Source organism: Pan troglodytes, chromosome 4, assembly GCF_028858775.2.
Source record: "Pan troglodytes isolate AG18354 chromosome 4, NHGRI_mPanTro3-v2.0_pri, whole genome shotgun sequence".
Classification (NCBI taxonomy): Eukaryota; Metazoa; Chordata; class Mammalia; order Primates; family Hominidae; genus Pan; species Pan troglodytes.
This window is the reverse complement of record NC_072402.2, coordinates 74,952,676-74,973,309: the sequence shown is the minus strand read 5'-3', so window position 1 is coordinate 74,973,309 and position 20,634 is coordinate 74,952,676. Positions and strand designations below refer to the sequence as shown.

At 48.3% G+C, this 20,634-nt stretch overlaps 1 protein-coding gene across 2 annotated transcripts in view; it reads right to left on the bottom strand.

Moving 5' to 3' along the window:
* Window positions 1–17,728, bottom strand: part of GDNF (glial cell derived neurotrophic factor) — a 28,084-nt gene extending 10,356 nt beyond the window's left edge. Inside the window, exons 1-2 of one of the 2 annotated variants that reach the window (XM_526944.8) lie at window positions 16,626–17,728; window positions 11,761–11,937 (exon numbers count right to left, since the gene is read on the bottom strand). In XM_526944.8, coding sequence (XP_526944.1) covers window positions 11,761–11,911 — 151 coding nt within the window. In that variant the 5' untranslated portion in view covers window positions 11,912–11,937; window positions 16,626–17,728. The remainder of the gene's footprint in view (window positions 1–11,760; window positions 11,938–16,625) is intronic. The other variant, XM_009449253.5, reaches the window with a different exon arrangement.
* Between the last annotated feature and the right edge of the window lie 2,906 nt (window positions 17,729–20,634).

Genomic DNA, 20,634 nt, shown 5'->3' with positions numbered 1-20,634 from the left:
TTCTTTCACTAATATTGGAATATCATTACAAGAACTACATGGCTGAGTTTAACCTGTAAAACTTCTTGCATTACAAAATTTCATCAGGCTATAACTTAGATAAGAGCTTCCTTGAAGCACTTAAAAAACATTACCAGTATAAAGGTGGAATACTGCCTACTTTCACACAACATTAACTTTAAACCTGACAACCTCCCTTCAAGGCTAAATTGAATACTATCTCCATTTTACAGCTCAGGAAGCTGAGGCTCAGAGAAGACAAATATTTAGTGAAGTCCATAGGACTAATAAATGTGGACCTGGTGGTTCAGTTTCAAAGCTCAAACTTGTTGTCTTTTTGTTTTGAAGTAAAAACTCTACTACCACTGAGCGCTTCAAGTCTTGCGGCAGATGGGAATTTACTCTGAGACAAGAGCAAGACATGCTGGTTTCACCTGTACACATTTACCAAAGTCAGCACAGGAGGTGAGAAACATACTTTCTGTTGAAAAATTCAGTACGAACTCAGGTACGCTAAGTAGATCCTAAAGTTAGGCTGCCATGGGCCACAGAATACAGTAAATTGTCTCCCAAAAAGGAAAAGCCATGCTACTCAGGGGCATTTCTCCTGTGTCCTGGTTCTTGCATATCATGCTAAGACAGCTCTGGCGATTTCCCAGTTAAAACCGGAAAAGCCGCAGCCAGCACAGCAGCAGATCCAGACAGAGAGGCCCCATCTCCGGAAGCTCCTCCAACTCATGCTGGCACCAAATGACCAGGCTCTTGCTGCAGAGTTGGAGACAAGAGAGGCCCGGATTCCAGTCTTGGGTCAGTCCCTGATCAGCTGCGTGACCTTGGAAGTAGTCACTTAACCCTTCTGAGGTCAACTCAGTGCTCTCTGGGGCCTTTTCCAGCTCCAAAATTCTAAAGTGTGGAGAGTCTAAGTCTTGGCTGGAAAGTGTGGCCAGACACGGGTTTTTCAGTCACCTCTGCAAGGGAGTAGACCACCTCTGGCTGACGCCCCAGCAGCATTCAGCTCAGCCAGTACCATCAGGGGCCCCATAAAACCCCACAGGAGGTATTTTAGATCTCTGCAGTGCTTGACCTCTTCAGTTTACCTCTTGGCTGAATGTCTCGGCCACATTTGAAATGACCGTCATCAATCTTCTCTTAAATCATCAAGTCATCTTCCTGTGCCCTATTTAAGAGAGGTAAAAGATGTGTAGAAAGGGCCCTGTATCTGCATCTGAAAGCATCCAGATTCTACTGTAAGGCATTCTTAAACGTCAGTTTCCATCTGTAAAAATAGAGATGGGCCCCATGACCCCTGAGAGGACACACTACAGCCTCATGCTACAATTCCTTCAGTCTCCATCACCCAAAAGTCAAACACTCAATTTACCATTTTCTTCGAATCTCAATTTTATTCATTTCTGTTTTTGCTGCTTCAAGTATGCTTAGGTCATACCCAGCTTATGACTCCAAGGCTAGAATTGCCCACTGCAAGTGGTACAAAATGGATCAGGAGAGCCAAGCAGCTTGTCCTTGAAGCCACTCTCTGGGCTGTCAACTCTTGTTCTTATTTGACCTTCAGGAACCTCTAAAATGTGCAGTCCATGAGAATGGACTCTAAATGTGAGTTTATGAGAATGTTCTAGTTCTCTGAAAAACTTCTGTAAAGTTTTGTTATCTGCTCCTATTTCAAAGTGATGACTTTGACACTTATTTGAACTACTTTTTTAAAAAGGCCCATAGATCAGTAAGCACTGAATGCTGATGCATCTTACATTATGTAATGACCTTCCGTGCTTTCCTATTTTGGACACAGAATTCATCTAGTGTTTGGTAGACCGTCCTGATCATAGGCTGCTGTTGGGTTAACTTTCAGAAGTGTCCACAGCATCTATTTTCCTAAAAACAATTACCAGCTGAGGCAATTTACTAAGTCATTTGACCATTTCCAGAGCTACCAGTGCATTCTCTTCAGGACCAGTGGTTTGTTGACAGTAAGGCATGACATCGATTTATTTGAAAAGTATTTGCGTTGTAAAAACACCACTGTTTTGTTGTTTTAAAAAAGCATTTCTGGATTCTCTCAAGGCAGAAGAAAAAGACCAACCAGAATGCAAATCACTTTAGAATATAGAAAAAGAAGCTATGGGTGTACTTAGAAAAGCCACTTTGCCCATCAAAATGCCATCTTATTTACCATCTCCACCCACTCTGAATGACATTGCACATACTAGTTGTACTATATACTAAACTGTTATCCTACAACTCAACTAAGCAAATTTGTAATAAATGGACTGAAAATTACTCCATCAATACAAACAGCCAGAAAACCCCACTCAGGGAGAGACAGACAGTAAATTCCTTTGTTACTCAGGTTCTGATCACCTTGCTCTGATTTCTATGTATGTAGTCCATGCTTTTATTACAGTTATGCTAATAATTTTACAGTAATACAGCACGGTCCCCCTGGGTGGAAAGTGTCCATTCTTCAGCTTTTAAGTCAGGAAAACACCCAACAGGGTGTTCATTTGTTAGCTAATCTATGAACACCTGGTGTGAGCTAAAAGCACTCCAGAGTCGGTAATAAACACCACAAGCTAACGAGCACACACCAGGAGGTCTGCTACTGCCCTTATAAAAAACTTAACAGGGAAGGGTGAGAAAGTTACCCAGTAAAATTAAGTGCACAAAAAGCCACTAGGGCAAATCATCCCTGTGGTGTTATCAGAGGCAGGTGGTTGTGGGGGTGGTGGAGTCTCTCCTTTCTTCTTTCAGCGAAGCCCTGCCCCCAGCCTGAGAGGCTGCAGGACCCTGCAGGATTCTGCACTCAGCATCCCTCAGCTCTTCCCAGGGGACCCACTGAGCAGTAGGTAAAAGGCATGTAAGGGTCTCAGTGATTTGAACAAGAAGGAGGGACTAAGAGAAGATGAAAGAAATCTTCTTTATCATTTGAATTTGTTTGGTAGATTCCTGTGGTCAGATATGAGGAGGGAATTTCTACCCCCAGTGAGTGAATTTACGGGAATCTCAAAGACTCTTCAGGTAATGAGATACGGTTATCATTCTAAAACAACTTTACCTGCCAAACCCATTCCCTGATTTTTTTTCCTTGATGACTTTTTGATGCAGTCAGAAGAGTGACACCTGAGTGTCATGGGCTGGCAGGAAGTGATCTTGTGCAGTAGTGACAAGTGTGAATGCTGGACTCAGGCTGCCCTGTGTCCAGACCCTGGCTAAGCTGCTAACCCTGTAAGCCTCAATTTCCCCATCTTTCAAATGGGGCTAGTCACACCTTTACCTTCAGGTCAAAATTAATATGATAACATAAGAGAAGATTTCAGCTCAGTTCCTGGTCCACAGAAAGTATTTCACAAATGGTGCCTAATGTAGGCCAATATGGTTATCACATCTGGGATCCTCCTTCAGCAATATTTGCACAGAAGGCAGCAGTGTAAAGCCAACTCTACAGTCTCTAGACAAAGCAAGATTGCCCAAAAGGGGATCCAGACACTGGTCCCTACTTAGTCTAGCATGTTCTACAGAGGAGAGACCTCTGTGCAGGGCCTGGAGCCCCTGGCATGGTGGGTTGTGGGCAGAAGCCACAGGCCCGTCTTGGGAGGCTGTGTGAGCTCTTCCGTGTTCCTCAAAATGCCTGACAACTAAACATGCAAATGTCAGCAGACCCCAGAGCCCATGAGGGTTATCTTTGTGTCCACTATGGCTTAGAGCAGTGTCTTCAAACTGAGGCATCTGGCCCTCTGGTGGCACAGGAAGACTTTCTGCAGTGCCTATGGGTGGTTGAAAGGGAATCCATGTCCATTTCCTCAATTTCCACATGTGCCATGTCCTAAAATGTCTGGTCTGCCTGCGGATGCTCCTGCTGTGGTTCTCCTTGCCCATGTCCCCTTTCCAATCCCTCTTTGTCCTTACTGAGAGATGGTGTGCTTCTCACCTATCTAGCCATTCTATTGTGGGGCCTGTCCCGGGGATAAACACCTTCAGGTGCCATACAGAGGCATTCATGCATGAATGGCTCCTTGGAACAAACTGATATTGGGCGCTTCCTGATGTGAGGACACAGTGCCATGAATATGATATTCCAAGGATGTTTCCCTACATCTAATCATGTGGAAATAATCAGACAGATCTAAACTGAAGGGTAGTCTGGGAAACAGCTAGCAAAAGAGCCCAGAGTTTTCACAAATGTCAATGTCATGGGGGAAAAAAAGACTTGGGAATCATTTTAGATTAAGGAAGTATAAAGATACCAGACAGTCAAATGCAATTTATGGTCCTGGGTTTTAAAAAAAGAACAAAACATAAAGGACATAATTGCTACAACTGGGGACATATGAACACAGACTATCTATTGGATAACAGTATTATATCCATGTTAAATTTCCTGAGACTGATAACTGAATTGTGGCTATATAAGACATTGTCCTTGTTCTTAGAAGGTACATACTGAAATATTTAATATTCTGATGTTTGCAACAAATTCTCAAATGGTTCAGAAAAAAACGAGGCAAAATGCTAAAAAAGAGGTTAATCTTAGTGAAGGATGTATGGGTGTTCACTGTACTACAAACACTTACAAAGGGAGATAACTTTGTGAATAAACCAAGAAATCCTGAAGCAAGTTGCTCCATATTTCCTCCTGGCCAGGCCCCTTGGGAAGCCTCAGTGCTTTCTTTGCTTATCTGACTGTTCACCTATCCATCTCTTTACCTTACAATTGGGATCCAGAAGTGTGACAGTTGTCATGGGGTGTATATTAACATGTACATTTGAATTGAAAATGAAGTCAGACCTTTTCTGACCAAAAAGCCAATTGATTTGGGCTGATTAGTTTGATCATTTTCCATGAACTAAATAAACTACATAGGCAGGTGCAAAGTTTTGCCAAAAGAATATTTAAAGCATATATACAGTTCCTGAAAGGGCTAGAAATGACATCTGGTGTAACTATTTAAACCTATGATGAAAAATTTTAGAAAGCTTCAAAGTAGGTAATCGTTTTTCAACATTCTTATTTCCAGGTTTGCAGGCAAAAAAATTGGAAGGCCATATTGTTTTAAAACCATGCTTCTCTACTTCAATTTTGTTATTAAAGTTATGCAAAAGTGGGTTTTGCCTCTACTGAGCTAACCAGTTGTTTCCCAGTGGTGACCCAAGTCTGCTTACGCATACTCCTATTCCCACTGAGGCCATCGCTCTGGCACTCGTGCAGTCACGCTAGGTTCCCATGTGGATGCCATCCCCTCGCTGGGCAGAATGGGAGAGATCTGAGAACTAGAGTCTCCCACAAGGCCTCCCGAATGCTGTCTGCCTACCAAGCACTTGAGGAGACCTTGCTTTGTTGCAAAGATTTAGGGAGCCTTCTCTCATTGCAAAAAGCATCAATATTATAGGAATACTTAGAGAAATTCATGTTTCTCTTCTTAAAAACATCCTGATCTGGACTTTGAAGTAGTCATTAGTAATACTGGCTTAAGCCTACCGCAGCCCAAATGGAGATTTTAAAAGGGCCAAAAGGAAATTTGATAGTCTCTGCTTCTCTTTTCTCTTTGCTTGCTTAATTTTCCTGGAAATCTGTGTTTCAGGGTTAGTGAGTGCATTTTTAAGCAAGCCAAAGTCTATATTTTCTTAATCCACTAATATGCACACACAGTGTGTGTAAAGTCAAGAAATATTGGCTTTCGGACCAACATGCTGAGGTTTAAATTCTGGCTTCACCACTTACTAGGTTTGTGACCCGGAACAACTCTCTAGGTCTCCTTTCTTCACCTGTAAAATGGGGATAATAATATCTCCTCTTCTATTGTAGAGCTCAAACTTACTTGATTTCAGGGCAAGAACTGTGTTCATCATGTGGATAGTTAAAAGGTGCTAGGTCATTAACTTTAATATTAAGTATTTATTTGCAGATATTCACTTACTTGGGGCTAACAGTTTGGTTCAATTGTGCCTATGTCTAGAAGATTTTTAAAAGTAAAAGCACAACACCTCAAAATAAAAGACATGCTTACGGCATAGGCCCCACTCAAAAGCAGTCTGGGTATTTAGGTAACTTCTCCTGCAAGACAGCTTTGAAGCAAGATCCCGCCTTGTAGTCACCTGCCTGCTCCATGAGTGCCCCACTGCTATCAAAAACAGAGCAAACACCTTTCCTGAATTTTATAGTATCACACAATCTGGTATCACCTGTCAAGACATCTTCAATTTCCCACCACTTCTTAGCACCTCTTTCTAGAACTTGGAGACTGGTCTGTCCTCCTCTTTGTTCCACTGTCCCTTCCCCACATCATGGTCACAAATTTTCCCATGCTACTCCCTAGTATGGAATGTCCCCCTTTCCTTTTCCCTTCCCTTCCAAACATCCATCTTTCAAGTACCAGGTCAAATCCTCCCTCTTCCCTGAAGTCGTCCCTGCTATGATACCCAAATCCCAGTGAGCTCACTGCTAGGAATTTTTACCACACATGCGTACAGCTCACCTAAACCCTACACAATAGACATATCTATCTGACTGACATTCTATTCATCCATCCAGCCATCCGCCCATCCACCTAGCAATAGTTTACAGCTAGATCACAAGCAACTTTATTTACAAATTTAGCCTTTTTGAGGCCGCATGGCACCCAGTACATGAAAGATATTTAATATTTGTTTCCTGATTAAGCTCAAGTAATTAACTAAAAAACAAGTATTTTAATCAAATGAAGGTGCTATGGTCCATGAGTGTTAAATAAACAAAGATCAAAGAGATATTAGGAGGGGAAAATATCAGGGAGCTTTAATTTTTATATCTGTTGAAGAAGAACCTGGTGAGTACATTGCTCACGCCCTGGGTCAGCCTAAGGTCCTGACTGGCCAAATCAATTTAAGCCTTAAATAGATTTCTCTAAGCAGTAACAGTTTGAAATGGTTTTCCAGACTGGGGCCAGAATGAGAATATTGGTCTCAGATCTCAAGTAAAGAATCAGTGCCTCCTACAAGAGTCTGATGTGCAGTTTTTTGATTCCAAGAGACCCATCCCAAGTGGCAGAGCTCCTTTCCAGCTTAGGTAGTTACTTTGTTAAAGTATTGTTCATTCATACAGTCCCTAAGCGATAAGACACAACAGATAGATGGTGTTTGTTTATTCTAAATTCTGTATTTCATAACATTAGATTTGAAAGCTTAACATTTACCCAGCTTGTTGCACTAGAAGCTTCCTTAGCTCTATAGAGGTGGTCTCACAGTTTACTAAGTTTTTTTGCTAGGGTTATGAAACTTCTTAAATTAAATGTCCAGCTGGGATGGATCATTTACAAAGATATGCTCCATCTCCTTACAGGTAGCCTCCAACTCACAACCCTCTTGTCACTTCCATAGAAAGATCCTACCCTGCCTTGGTTCCCTCCTTCCCATGACGGAAGAGGTCTCCCTAACATAACCATAGGAGTTTGGTGAGAAAAAATTCCACTGGAAATATATGGGCTTGGAAACTGGGGAAGGGACGGAGCTGTGAAACCTGGGAAGAGCCAGGGGCAGCTGACCCAGGGGCAGAATCCCAGGCAAGCCTGGCCTGCCTATGTGCTGACCAACCAACAGTGGGGCCCAAAATAGCCTGCCCACAAGGCCTGCATTTCTCTCACTCGCTGTACTCTGTTGTGCTGCTGAAATCCCACTATTTAGAGCAGCATCCTGGCAGATGTCGTAGCGGAAGAAGTGAATTCACTGGGTGCCCAGGGAGGGGCCATTGCAAGCAGGAGGGTGGCAAATGACAACTATGATCCCTATTTATGGAGCAGAGGCTTTACAAAGCAATATCTAAGTTAACCCTCACATCAACCCATGAGACAGATTTGCTCTTATGCCTATTTTACAGGGAAGAAAAAACAAAGCTTAAGGGATGTTAAGTAACAGCTCAACATCTCAGTTAAGTGGCAAGGCTGGGGTCCAAATCCTAGTCTGGTCTGAATGTGTTACCTTGAGCTCTTGCTTGCTGAAACCTCCCTGATTTCTTGTTCTGTGCAAGAAATCTGTTCTCTGTTCCCTTTTGCAGATTATGGGATGTGCCCCCCAGGGCAGAGACTCTCACTTAGTAATATTGTGAATGACAGTTCAGTTATATCGTGGTTTACATAGGTTTTTGTGGGCTAGCCTGAAAACTTGATAGCTTAATTTAAAAAATTGTTTCCATAGGAAATTTTGTGAACTGCTACCAAACTGGTAGAATATAATCCCATTATATTATACTAAATTAGGAATTACTTGTAATTACAACTTAACGATGCTCAATGTCATTTTAGTTGGTTTCCAGTTGCACAAAAAATTCAGCCCACCTTACTGGACTGAGGTTCTTTCACGTTGATTTTTTCATACCACCACACATGTGCATTTACTAGAAGCTATGTTCCATGAGGGCAGCGACTTTTGTTTATTAGGTGTATCAAGGTATCCCTAGCACTTAGGACAGTGCCTGGCACAGACAGGCATACATGTAACTATTTGGTGAATGTATATGTGCATTTAGATGCAAATTTTTAAAACCACATGGATTTTATGCTTTTACTTATTAAATACATTTAGAGTTGAGATAAGGAATATGACTATGATGAACTAACCTTCAATAAATTCAGACAACCTTGTGCACCATGGTCTAAATCATTAGTTCAAGACCTTCCTCCCATATAAAGTATCCTCCCCTTCCCATATAAAGTACATTTCAGTAGTTCGGGGGAAAGTCTGGTCCCAGCTTCAGACCTGCCTCCTGTGATCATGGAACTGTGGTGCATTATAGACAAGTTGCTTTGCCTCTTTAGGTTTCAGGACTAGAGGGGTTTCCTTTCAGCTCGAAAATGCTATGACATTTGCAAGTTTCAACTTGCAGATTCCTCATGCCTGCTCTAATTGCCCTTTGGAAACTGGCAAAAAGCAAAATACTGGCAAAATACTGGCAAAAAAGCAAAATAAACAAACAAAGATAGCCAAAGAGAAAAGTCTTGGGTACCCCAAAAGTCAAATCACAAGTCCTTGAGTTTAGACAGGCTAGAAGTTGCTACAGGAGGCAGCCCTGAGCCATTTACTTTACAGCCAGCCTCTAGGCAAGCCCGTTGGCCAATTATGAATTCCATTTGGTTATCTCACACTGAGGGCATACTAGTAATAGAATTCTGGATGTTTTATTTACATTGGAGCCAGCGGAACACATGCAATCTTAAAGGTGAGTGTGCAAGCTGTGTATATTCTGGTCCGCCTGTGAAAAGCGCAGAATGACGTTAATGTGGCATGAAAGCTCTTTTGCTCAATCATTAAGTTACAAGTATTTGGATGGAACTAGAGGAATCAGAATTTATGATACTTTCTATTTTTAAATGAAATGTGGTGACTTAATGTTTTTCTACATAAGCCTTAACCAGTTGCACCATGTACAGTGCAGGATATAAATGTCAGCGCTGTGACAGAGGCGTGTTGACACTGGTTGAGTGTTCAAAGTCTGCATACTGTCATTATTTTGCCTTCCCTGCACTTGACAGCTTGCTACCGAATCAAACATATCTGGAAAGAAGTCAATTTGGCTTAGAATGCAGCTCAGTTTCTCTTTGGGAACGTTTCTTTTTCAGGTTTCCTCTGGGATCTATTGGGTCTTCCCACAGACAAAACACAATGGGGTGTGTTTTGCTTTTCAAATGTAAATAGAGTAGTGAGAATCTTGTTCACTGATGACACAGCATCAATTTTGGAAAAGGGAAGCAATCCCTCTTCCCTACAACATGCCCTTGTCCCTGCAATCTGTGTTAACTCGCTTGCTTTGTGACTATTTGTACCTTATATGAGCCAAAGATTTTCTTGGGTATTATCAAGCCATGGTGGTTCAAGTCTGGTTGCACATTAGACTCATCTGGGGAACACCTAAAAACTCAGATGCCTGGGCCACACCCCAAACCAATTAAATCAGAATCTCCTGGGGTGAGACCTAGCATCAGTAGTCTTTAAAGTTCCCCAGGTGACTCCAATCTCTTCTTAGGAGATTCTTCCCAAAGGACTTTAGGACAAACATAAAGGCCAAGGGGCAAATCTCATAGCCACTGGGATTGTAGAGTAGAAAGGCCTCTCTTTATGGTACAGTTACAGACTATTCATTGAGCTCTAAAGTAACTTGCCTGAAAGTCACAGAGTTAGTTGAAAGCAGAGCCAGGAGCCTGAGCCAGAATTAAATGAATCTAGTTGAACAGGGCACTAATACGGCAATTAAACCTCCATGAATTAATCAGCTTTGTAATCAGGCACAGTCATTTTTCTCTTGGCAACGTCTGGGTTAGAGAACTATTATCTGCCACTGTGTTCCTGTCCCTCTTGTCTAGACCGTTTGAGTGAATGAATAGCCAGTTTTGGAAGATCCGGCACTAAGGGGCATTTTAAAGTTTCTGTTGGAGAAACGTTTATATACACTAAATTTGTGATGGAAATAAAAGCCTTTAAAGTAGGTTTATACAGTTAATTGACAGACACTCTTGGAACAGGTACTTTAGTTTCAAAGGATTAACCATGTTCCCTAACTTCCTTTTGAAGTCTTAATTTGCCTTATAAAAAAATCCACTTTCTATCTTTCTTGGGACTTGTGGAAAAAGGTGCTTTTGTTGCTATAATTAAGCATAAAATAAGCATATTGCATTTACTGGGTTGTTTCCTAGCCAAGGCCATTGGGTTTGGGGGACTCAGCGCACAGCTGACTACTGCAGGACTACTACTGTGGTTATGACCATAGTAAGTTTCAAGCGCAAAGTTACTAGAGGGATAATTCTGGGGGTGGGGTTAGGGAGGGAAGAGTAGCCAGGGTGGTATCCTAGTTACACACAGCTCATTCCTGCTTTATTTTGGGGTTGTGTGAAATTTTCTATTGCTATCTTTGTTGACATTATGCCTCTGCAACAGCCTCTATCACATGTAATGTAGCCTCTCTCACTTCATGCAACAAGCTTCTGAGGAGTGGAGGGAAAACGAGATCACATCACAGCTGATATGCCCTAATTGACTTGCTTCTAAAACATGTTAATTTTTGAGAGGTAAATCACAGACTTATTTTCTAATAAGAATAACCTGGGTTTTTTTTCTCAAGAGTTAGCATTGTCTCACGTGGAGTGAGCTACAGTCTTTGTCCCTAGTCCCAGCCAGCACTATTTATGGTTAAGTCTTTCTAGAACCGGAACTTTTCTGAACAGAGGAACTTTTCTGAACAGATTTGACATTACCCAGACGCTTGTTCTGGAAATGGAGGCCCTTCTGTGTTTTCTCTGCCTCTGGCTTGCTTTTGTGAAAAGCCGGCCTCTCGCCTTGCAGGCGCAGTTTAGGATGAAAGTGCAATAGTTCTCAGAATTAAGCACAGCCAGGCACAGACACACAGATAAAGGGCTTTGGAAGCAAAGAAAAACTGGGAGTGTGTATAGGTGAGGAAACAGAAAAGGGGACAGCTGTGTGTGTGTTTCTGAGGTGGTGGTGCTGGTGGGGAGGATATTTGTTCATCAGAATGCTAAAGGAGCAGCATAAAAATTCCATCCCCTCTGTGCTGGGCAAACCAGCGCGTGTCACTTTCAGGCCAGGCGTGCGGGCAGCAGTGGGCAGCCAGGCACCCCTGGGGGCTTCAGCACCCGCACCCCTTGCCCACGGGTCGGTAGGCCACACAGCCATCAGGCTGGCTTGGGGTACGTGCGGGGCTGGCTGCGGGTGGGGGTGCGAGGGGGTCCGCCGGCGGCCCCCCCGCGGGGAGGGAACGGTTCTTACAGTCACTGCTCAGCGCGAAGGGCGCGCGGCGGCGGCCGAGGGAGCGGTCTTCGGCGGGCGCCTCGGGAGGCCTCTTACCGGCGGGCAGCGGGAAGGCGGACGCGGTGTGGAGCAGCACCAGGCAGACAGCCACGACATCCCATAACTTCATCTTAAAGTCCCGTCCGGCGGCGGCACCTGCGCGGGCAGGCGGGAGGTGGGGGAGAGAACCGCAGAATGCACGTTAAGCCTGGGCTCCCCGCGGGTCCCTGCGCCCCTCTCCAACCTCGTCACCGCCCTCCTCCGGCACCGCTGCAGGCCAGCGGCTCCTCGGGCACTCCTGCCCTCCTTGCAAGTCCCCAGTTCGCTTCTCCCTCCTCAGTGCGCCCCAGGAGCAGCTCGCACTCCTGGTTCAGGTTGCAGCTGCCCTTCTCCACCACACGGTCTTAGGGGTCAGAGTTTCAAGCAGGGCTGCTGTCCCCTCCAGTTAACCCCCCACCCCCACCACCACGATTCCTGTCCAGTCCCCTCTACTGGTGCGCAACATCCCCCATTCCTGGGGGGCAATCGGGTAGTTCCCACCCTTCGTCCTCCACCCCAACCAGAGACCTCCCCTTCTTGTCCCGGTAGCTCCTATAGGGCCCTGAACGAGCCGTCGGCCCAAGCAAGGACCGGTGTTTCTCTTTGGGAATAAAATCAAGCGCATTCCCCTGCCTCGGGTCCCAACCGGGCTTCTGGCTAGTCGAGGGCAGGCTCGGGGGCACCACTCACCCCCCCTGCCGCCCACACCTCATTCTTCCCACCTAAATAGGTATTCTGTTGCCAGAGCAAGAAGTTAGCAGGGACTTGGAGACTTTTGGCCTGTATGGGATATCTGGTTTAAGTTACTTAACTTCCCAAAGCACTGATTCGATTTAAAATACTCGTCCCACCTCTTAAAGTTATGAACATTAAATCACGCATGACAAGCTCTAGCGGAACATGTAGTAAGAGCTCAGTAAATGCTTTACCATTGCTGTTAGGCAAAGACTGCATTTGTCTTGAAAGTTTTAATCCTCCGTGGTATACCCGAAAACCCTCTCTTGACTGGATTTTTGCACCTTTGAGAGATTCTGGCCCTAATTCCTTCCCCTCCCAGAGGAGTCACTGGCTCCCCGCGCCCCCGTCACGCCTGGACGACTGTACCCAGTCTCGGACGCTTTGGAGGTGCTCTGGCACTGGAAGGCCTAGACTGTGGTACGGCGCAGAGTAGGGGGTTCAGCTCTTTTCAGCCCGAGATGGGCTCTGTTTGGCTTCTCAATCCTCACACCCCTACAAAGGAGGGCCACGCAGCTGGGGGTGGATTAGAAAAAGGGGCTGTAAATTTGGGGGCGAGTTCCAACCAATGAGGAGACGGGGAAGAACCGAGGCATCTTGGGGTGCAGTGTTATCCAGTGCCTTCCTAATCCCAGGGTTCGTCTCCAGAGCACTAGTGACCTAGAGAGAATCTCCTCAAGCGAAATCTGCGAGATTCATGCAGTCGATTATCCTATCCCCTGCTCCATAAAACGGATTCTTAGGAAAAACTCGATTTTTTTTTTTCCCATGCGGGAGGGAAATGCAAAACCCAGGTTAATGCAAAAACCTCAGTGCCTTTCCTAGCCATTAGTTCACAGGCACCCCCGCCTCCATTCCAGGGTTCCAGTCCTCATCTCTACCCGGAACCCCACTCCCTGTCCCGGTGCAGGCAACCCGGGGAAGCCTTTAATTCGGCCGCCACCTCCCACCTCTGCAGAGACTAATGCATTTTACATCTCCTGAGCGTCTGTTTGTTCGCTATGCAGCTGTTGGGCTCGAGAGGGTGTAGGGACTAGAAACTCCTAGTGACCTGCAGCACCGAGCGCCTCTTGCCTCGCGGGCTGGTTTGCAAACTCGGGAAAAAGCTAGGTTCTGGGTCGCGATGTGCAGACACAGGAAAACTGCACCAGGCCATGCAAAATGAGCCCAGAAAGGTACTTTGGCAGCTAGGACCTGGGGAACGCGAGCTTCCCCCCTCAAGCCCCCCGCCGGTGCCAGCTCCCGGGTGCGTGCGAAATGGCTGGCGGTCCGACCGGAGGAGCATGGAGGCGCGGGGTTAACGCGCCATTCCAAATCGCGGTGCCCGCCAGCAGGAAGCCACAGAGGCACTAGATTTCCCTTCCGTCTTAAGAGGGTTTTCCCTTTTTTCCTGCTTGGCCGACGGAGGGCTTTTTAAATTGGACGTGGAGATCCTCAATTAGAAGTGTGGCGAAGCTGGCAAAAGACTACACAGTGGAAAACTCCCCGCCTCGCCAGAGGAGGCTCCCGGCTGCGGTTCCCGCCCTCGGCCGAGCGCCGCCAGCGCCCGGATCGAGCTCCCCTCTTCCCCCGGGACAGGGAGGGCGCATTCTTCCCTCTGAGCGCCGCCGGGACCGGCTCCAGTCCGAGGGGCTCTTTCGTTCTCGGTATTTGCTGGGCGGGGGAAAAGGGGGGAGGTTGGGGGACTCGGCACACACAGCGTCTACTAGGACGTTTTTCTTAGAGTCCGTGTGGGCTCCACCCCTCGGCTTCTCAGTTTGTCTCTCTATCGCTTTCCCAAAACACATCTACATCTGCCCGACGCGTTTCTCCTCAACCATGGGCCTTTGCCCGCGGTGCAAACTGCTTCACGCGCCGCCACGTGCGAGAACCAAGCTCTGCTCCTCAAGTGACGGGGGCTCTGCTCTGCCAGGTGACCGCGCACCATTTCTCGTGCCTGGCAAGCTGGTCCCCTTCTGGGTCCGGGACCACCACGCCCCGGCAGGGCAAAAGCAGCAGGCCGTGGGCGCCGGCACCTGGTGGGTCCCCAGGCCTGGGGAGGCAAGGACGCCCAGGAAAGCCACAGAAGTGCTCGCAGAAGCAGCCGCTCGCCGCGAGGCACTTCTGAGTTCCCGGCAGCAGGGGGCACCAGAAACCGTCTGAGCCGTGTCGCGCCCACGCGGCCCGGAGGCTGTGTTATCATTTTGGTTATAAAACCGGAGAACCACCACTGCCTCTACGAGCCTCCCGAAATCCCATTAGCCCGGGAACCTGTGGCGGTCCTTACCGGCATCTCTGCTTTTCAGGCTCCCACCCTTCCATTCTCGCTGGTTTTCCTCTCCCCACTTCACCTGAGCGGGTTTCTTGGCAACCTGCTTTCAGACCATCCCCCACCCCTTCCACGCGTCACCGTGACAGCTTCGCAGGAGGCAGCGCTCCCGCCGTCAGTGCCCCCGCACCTTCTTGTGCCTGGCAGGCTGGGAGGTTTGTTTGGGCTTTGCCTTCAAGATCCAGGTCTCAGAGAGAGAAAAAGGAGGCGGTGGGGCGGGGAGACGGGTTTGCTATAAACTCGTTTTTTTTTGTTTTTTTTTGGCGGGGGGAGGTAGAGACAGAAATTGCTGGAAGATCTATTGCTTTTCTTAACTATGCTTCGTGTCCTTGACTGACAGAGGACTTATTCTCCCCTCAACCCCCCATAACTGCGGGGCCCAAGATGAGGGAAGGAAAAAGAATTTGGGACACTTCTCGCAGGCAAACTGGGAAAGCGGTCTGACTGTTTAAAGGGCCGGGTTTCAGGCCCGAGAGCACCCGAATTGCTAGCGGGAAAGGGCTAGGGACACGGCGGACTTCCCAGAGATCGGACACTTGTTACTTGTTGAAAAGGCGCCACCTTCCCTGACAAAGCGAAGGCGCAGCGAAACAGTACGAGTTTGGTCGAGGCCGGCTTTGACGGCTTTGCGGGACTGGGTGCGTGAATGAGGTTGGAAGAAACATCTCTTCCTTGAAATACCTAAGCATATATTCCAAATACTGAGCAAGAGTCGAGCGCGTTCTAACATCTCCGCAGCAGGGGCCGGAAGAGTTGCCTTTGTCCCCGCCTATGAGCAGAAGGGTCGCGAGCTCTGGGATGGGTAAGCCCCCCGGGGGCGCGCACAAGGGTCCTGGCGGCGGATTCTACCAAAGCCGAAACTAGCTGGGCCCCAGGAAGCTGGCGGGAACCCGCGAAAGTCCGTTTCCAGCCCGAAGAGGGTTCGTTTTTCTTCGTTGGGGCAGGAAACAAACCACCAGCGCGGAATTAGCCTCGAGGTGGTGTAAAGTAGTGGCAGTGGTGGTGGGGTGTTTTTGGAAGGCGGCACAGAGTACAGGAGAAAAAGGGGTCATTAAAATAATAACCTCAATGGCCTAGTGGAGTCTCAAGAATACGTTCGAGACAGAGATTTGAATCCAGGACTGGCAAGAAAGCCCCTCTCCTAACCTCGACGGGGATGGTTAGTTGGGGTGGAGGGCGTTAGGAACGTGCAGGCAGCCGGGTGAGGAATGTAGCTTTGCCCCACCTCGCCCGGAGGAGGTGAGCCCTCCATTTTTAGGTTCTCAGCACCTTTGCAGCAGCCCCTCCCCCGGCCTGCGCTTTTCCTTGGCACAGATCAAAACAAGCTCAATAGTAAGTTGCACTCTTGGCAATGATAGTATCTCTGCACGTCCAGAGAGGACACATTTCGACGGCGGTGGGTTCGAAGATGACCCAAGCCCTGAATCGTTCTGTGACTTGACGGAAGAGCGCCTGGCCGAGTCGGGGAAGGAAACTGCCCCTCTTGGGCATTCCGGGTCCAGGCGCATCTGGGGCTCCACAGATCTTTGCCCACGTGGAAAAGGCAACATGCCCCTCCGAAAGGCCGGCCTCCCTCCGGTTCTACTTTTCTCTCTCCTCGCATAGCTTAGGGAACTCCCTCTAGTCTTTCCACTTTCTACTCTCACCGTTTGCTCTGGGGTCCAGACGCACCCCTCTGACTAGGGCGCCCTTCAGCCAGCCGCACCCACCCGCGACGCAGGCACCACCCGCTCCCTGCTCCCCGGCCCGCTCCCTCACTTACCTCGGATCGGGTCTCCGCAGACCCCAGGTTGGACATTAACTCCAGGTGCCCCAAGTCCCAGCCAGGAGACCCATCCGGGCTGATGGCTGGAGCGCGGAGCCCCGCCCAACAGGTCAGGGGCAAGAGTTCGCAATCCTGGGGTCGCGCGGGGCAGAAAGGGCGCGCTGGAGGCGGCGGCCAAGACTCCCGCCGCCGCCGCCGCCAACAGGGCGAGGGCTGCCGGCAACTCTCCCGCCGGGCCCCCGCACCCCCAGAAGCCGAGGTCCGAGCAGCCGCCGCTGCTTTGGGTGGGGGGCTGACAGGGCTGCGCGCGCCGCGCTCTTGGCTGGAGCTGCGCGGGCCCGGGGCGCTGCGGGCGGCTCAGCGGCAGCTGCCGCGCTCTGCGCCTCCTCTGGGCGCACTGCCTGGGAGCACGAGACTGGCTTGTCTGATGCTGCTGCCGGAGCTGAGGTCTTGCCTGGAGATCCGAACGAGACACCACGTCAACCGGCGCGGGGAGTCCCGTGAAGACATGAGGGCGCCAGGAGCGCAGGCTGGTCTTCTAGAGCCCGGGCTGGGGGGCCGGGGTCCGGGGTGGGGGAGGGGAGGCGCGGGGCCCCGGGAGGGAGGGGTCGGGAGGCGTCGGCTGGGCCTGGCGGTGGGGGAGGAGAGGGGAGCAGCGAGGAGGCCCTGGAGTTCCCGAGGCGGGGGGCCGGGGTGCGAGTGGGCGACGCGAGGCGCCCCTCCCTGGGCTGCAGGGAGAGCGCTGAGAGCGTGGAGACGCCGCGGGGCTAGCGCCTTCTCCTCTCCGGGTGGATCAGAAATCGAGAGGAATGTGCGGCGCTCTGCGCGGGCCAGCCGAAAGGGGCAATCCGAACTTGACCGCGGCGCCCGCGCCGGGCTTTGCCCCCGCGCGCCGCACTGGGAGGGTGGCGCTCTGCCGGTGCAGGGCAGCTCTGGGCTTTCCTCGCGCCTGTCGAAGGCCGGCCTTCCCGCTCGGGTGTCTCGCCCTCTCGCTTCTCCGCAGGGCAGGAGGCAGTGGCGAGAAAAGGAGCTGCCGGCCGGAGTTCTAGCACCGAGAAGGAGAGGTGCGGAGCGGCCGGGTGAGGGAAGCCGAGTATTTGCCAGGGGACGCTGCGAGTGGGGATGAATTTATAGGGCTCTCACTCCGTGACGTGCCCTCCAGTGGCTTTTCTGATTCGCTTTCTGACCTAAACACACATTAGTTTAGTCCCCATGCTAAGGCCAACACGGTCTCCAAATATCTGCTGGCTGAAGTCAGAGGCTTTGCATATCATGTATTACATGGCAGGCAATGAAGAAGGCTTCTGAGGCTGGCCGGCTCCTCAGTCCTAGGCTCCATTTTCATGCTGTTGTAATCTAATACCAGACATGGGGTAGGCACATACATTCAAAATCCCAATTCCAGAGGCGTAAGATCACTTTATCAGGAACGGGTTAGGGGAGGTTGAGTTAAACCTGCTTTTATCCAGATTTTCGAAAATGCAGATGGGAAACTTCAGCAAGCGCCCACTTGGGTGCTGAGTTTCCAGCGATCAGGGGCCCGGCCCCCATTCCAGAGCTCTGTGGATGGGAGAGGTGAGACCTTCTGGGCATTCCTTTTGTTGGTTAGTTCACCACCAGAAGCTGCCTGAGCCTTCTTTTGTAGAGGACAGGAGGAGGGCAAGTCCTTACACACCCTGTGCATGGCTATAACCATAAATACATTTCATTCACATGGGGCATGGAATTGGCTGTACCTCTAAAATAATGTACTAAATAGGGCATGTCTTTGCTAAGCAGAAACCTGTTTTCTGGAAGCCATTGGACCTGAATTCAGTGGGACCTCTTTTATTTTATTAGCTGGGGCCAGGGAAAGTGTAAACAGGCTCAGTTTACGTCCATGTACCTCTTATTTTATGACTCATCCGGTTGTTGGGGAGTATGTGTTCTTCAAGTAGCTGATACAGACAATAGGCAGGGGAAATGCGTGTGGCAGTGTGGGGGGAAGATCATGTATTATTAAACTTCTTAAAAGTCAAAGATCAGCTACTTTGCAGGTTTGTCAGTGAAGCGAGTGTGGGAGGAAAATTGTTCTTACTAACGTTGCTGTGATTTAAGATTAAGCGAAGTGAAAATCGAGTCATCCAAACATACCTTAGCTGAAATTAGGATGCTCTCTGCAGTTCTGCAGAAAATGACATTTCCCTCTTTGATAGATTTATGGTAGAAATGTAGTTAGATTCAGAAATTAGAGGGCAGAATAAGCTTAATATATTTATTGCCGTTTAGCATTGTTTTTGGAATTTGAAGACGACCCTCATCAATGTTCTTAGTCTGAATGATTTCTTTATTTTTAGAGGGCTTTTTGCTGGGGATGATCAGCCCGTCCAAGCACCTGCAAATATCTAGCACTTGCTGTGTGCCAGGCAAAGTGCTAGGCCCTGGGCATTGTGCTGATTGGGCTTTTTTTTTTTGGGCGGGGGGCAGGGGTTGCAAGGAACAGATACCACTGAGGTTTACCCTCAGTAATGGGAATTTACTGTGGAAGGAAGGCTGACCGGAATCTCCACCATTCCGCCACATGTCTCCGAAAAGCCTTCCGGAAAGGCCACCCAGCCAGGCCTCACGAAAACTGGATTGAAGTTCAGGAACTGGAAGGTCATTCAGGATACAGCTCTGTGACTGGGTTATCTCGCTGCCCCCTCAGCAGCAGGCATCTGCCGATCCCCACTAACGGCTTAGCCGCCAAGGTGATTCAGCTCCTCTCTCGCTGTTTTCCCCTGGGTGTCCTTTGGCTTCTGCTCCTGCTACCAACTGCTCAGCTCTCAGTTGATCTCACATTTAAACTCCTTTAGTGAAAGGATCTAGTTTGTCCTGCTAGGGATTCACCAGGGGTGAGAGTTGGACTGAGCCTTTGTATCAGTCTCCTTACAGGTTGCAAAACACCCTGTATATCCGCAGACCTGGGGGCAGGTGCCTATTCTGGGCCAATCATTCACGTCCAGGTTGTTGGCATCACAGAGTACACAGCCTGGCCACCTTTGCTTGAGATACTTCCTAGAGTTCCTCCCCACATTCCCTCCACAGCGGATGGTCCCTCAGAAGGAGGTGGGTTAATGGTAGGCACTTTGGGTTTTGACAGTCCTCTCCCAGCCCTTCAGAAACTACCACTACAGAGAGGGAGATATGCCCATGAGTATTGATGGTATAAAGTGATAAATACTCCAACAGAAGTATATATGAGACTCATGTCCTGGAGTCTGATTTTCACATGGCCAGTGAAACACTGGGGAGATTTCAAAAAATACCCAGACCTGTAGGCTGGAAGTGGTGGTGGCTCACACCTGTAATCCCAGCACTTTGGGAGGCTGAGGTGGGTGGATCACTTGGGGTCAGGAGTTTGAGATCAGCCTGGCCAACATGGCGAAACCCAGTCTCTACTAAAAATAGAAAAATTAGCTGGTTGTGTTGGTGGGCACCTGTAATCCCAGCTACTTGGGAGGTTGAGGCATGAGAATTGCTTGAACTTGAGAGGTGGAGATTACAGTGAGTAGTGATTGCACCACTGTACTCCAGCCTGGGTGACACAGTGGGACTCTGTCTCAAAAAAAAAAAAAAAAAAAAAAAAAGTCCCAGACCTAGGCCTTGTTCAGGGCAATTAAATCAGAATCTCTTGAAGGGTGGAGCTCAGGAGTTGATTTTTCAGATGCTCCCAGGTTAATGAATTGGCTTTATCTTTTCCCAGTGGTTGCAATCATCTTATGATTCTTTTTGAAAGCAAAATGAAGAAGCCCTATTTTGATAGGTTCTAAGACTAAGACTCTTCCAAAACATTAAATTCCTTTCAAAATACAAAGTATCTTAAAACAGTAATATAAAGGAAAATGTTAAATTTAATTTAGAATTAAAGCAAATATTTCTAATTTTGAAAGAACATTTATTTACATGGCTACAGCATACAGATGAATTCAGCAAAAGTTCCTTCTGAAGTGACTGCCTTGAATAGAGTTAAGATGGGAAGCAAACA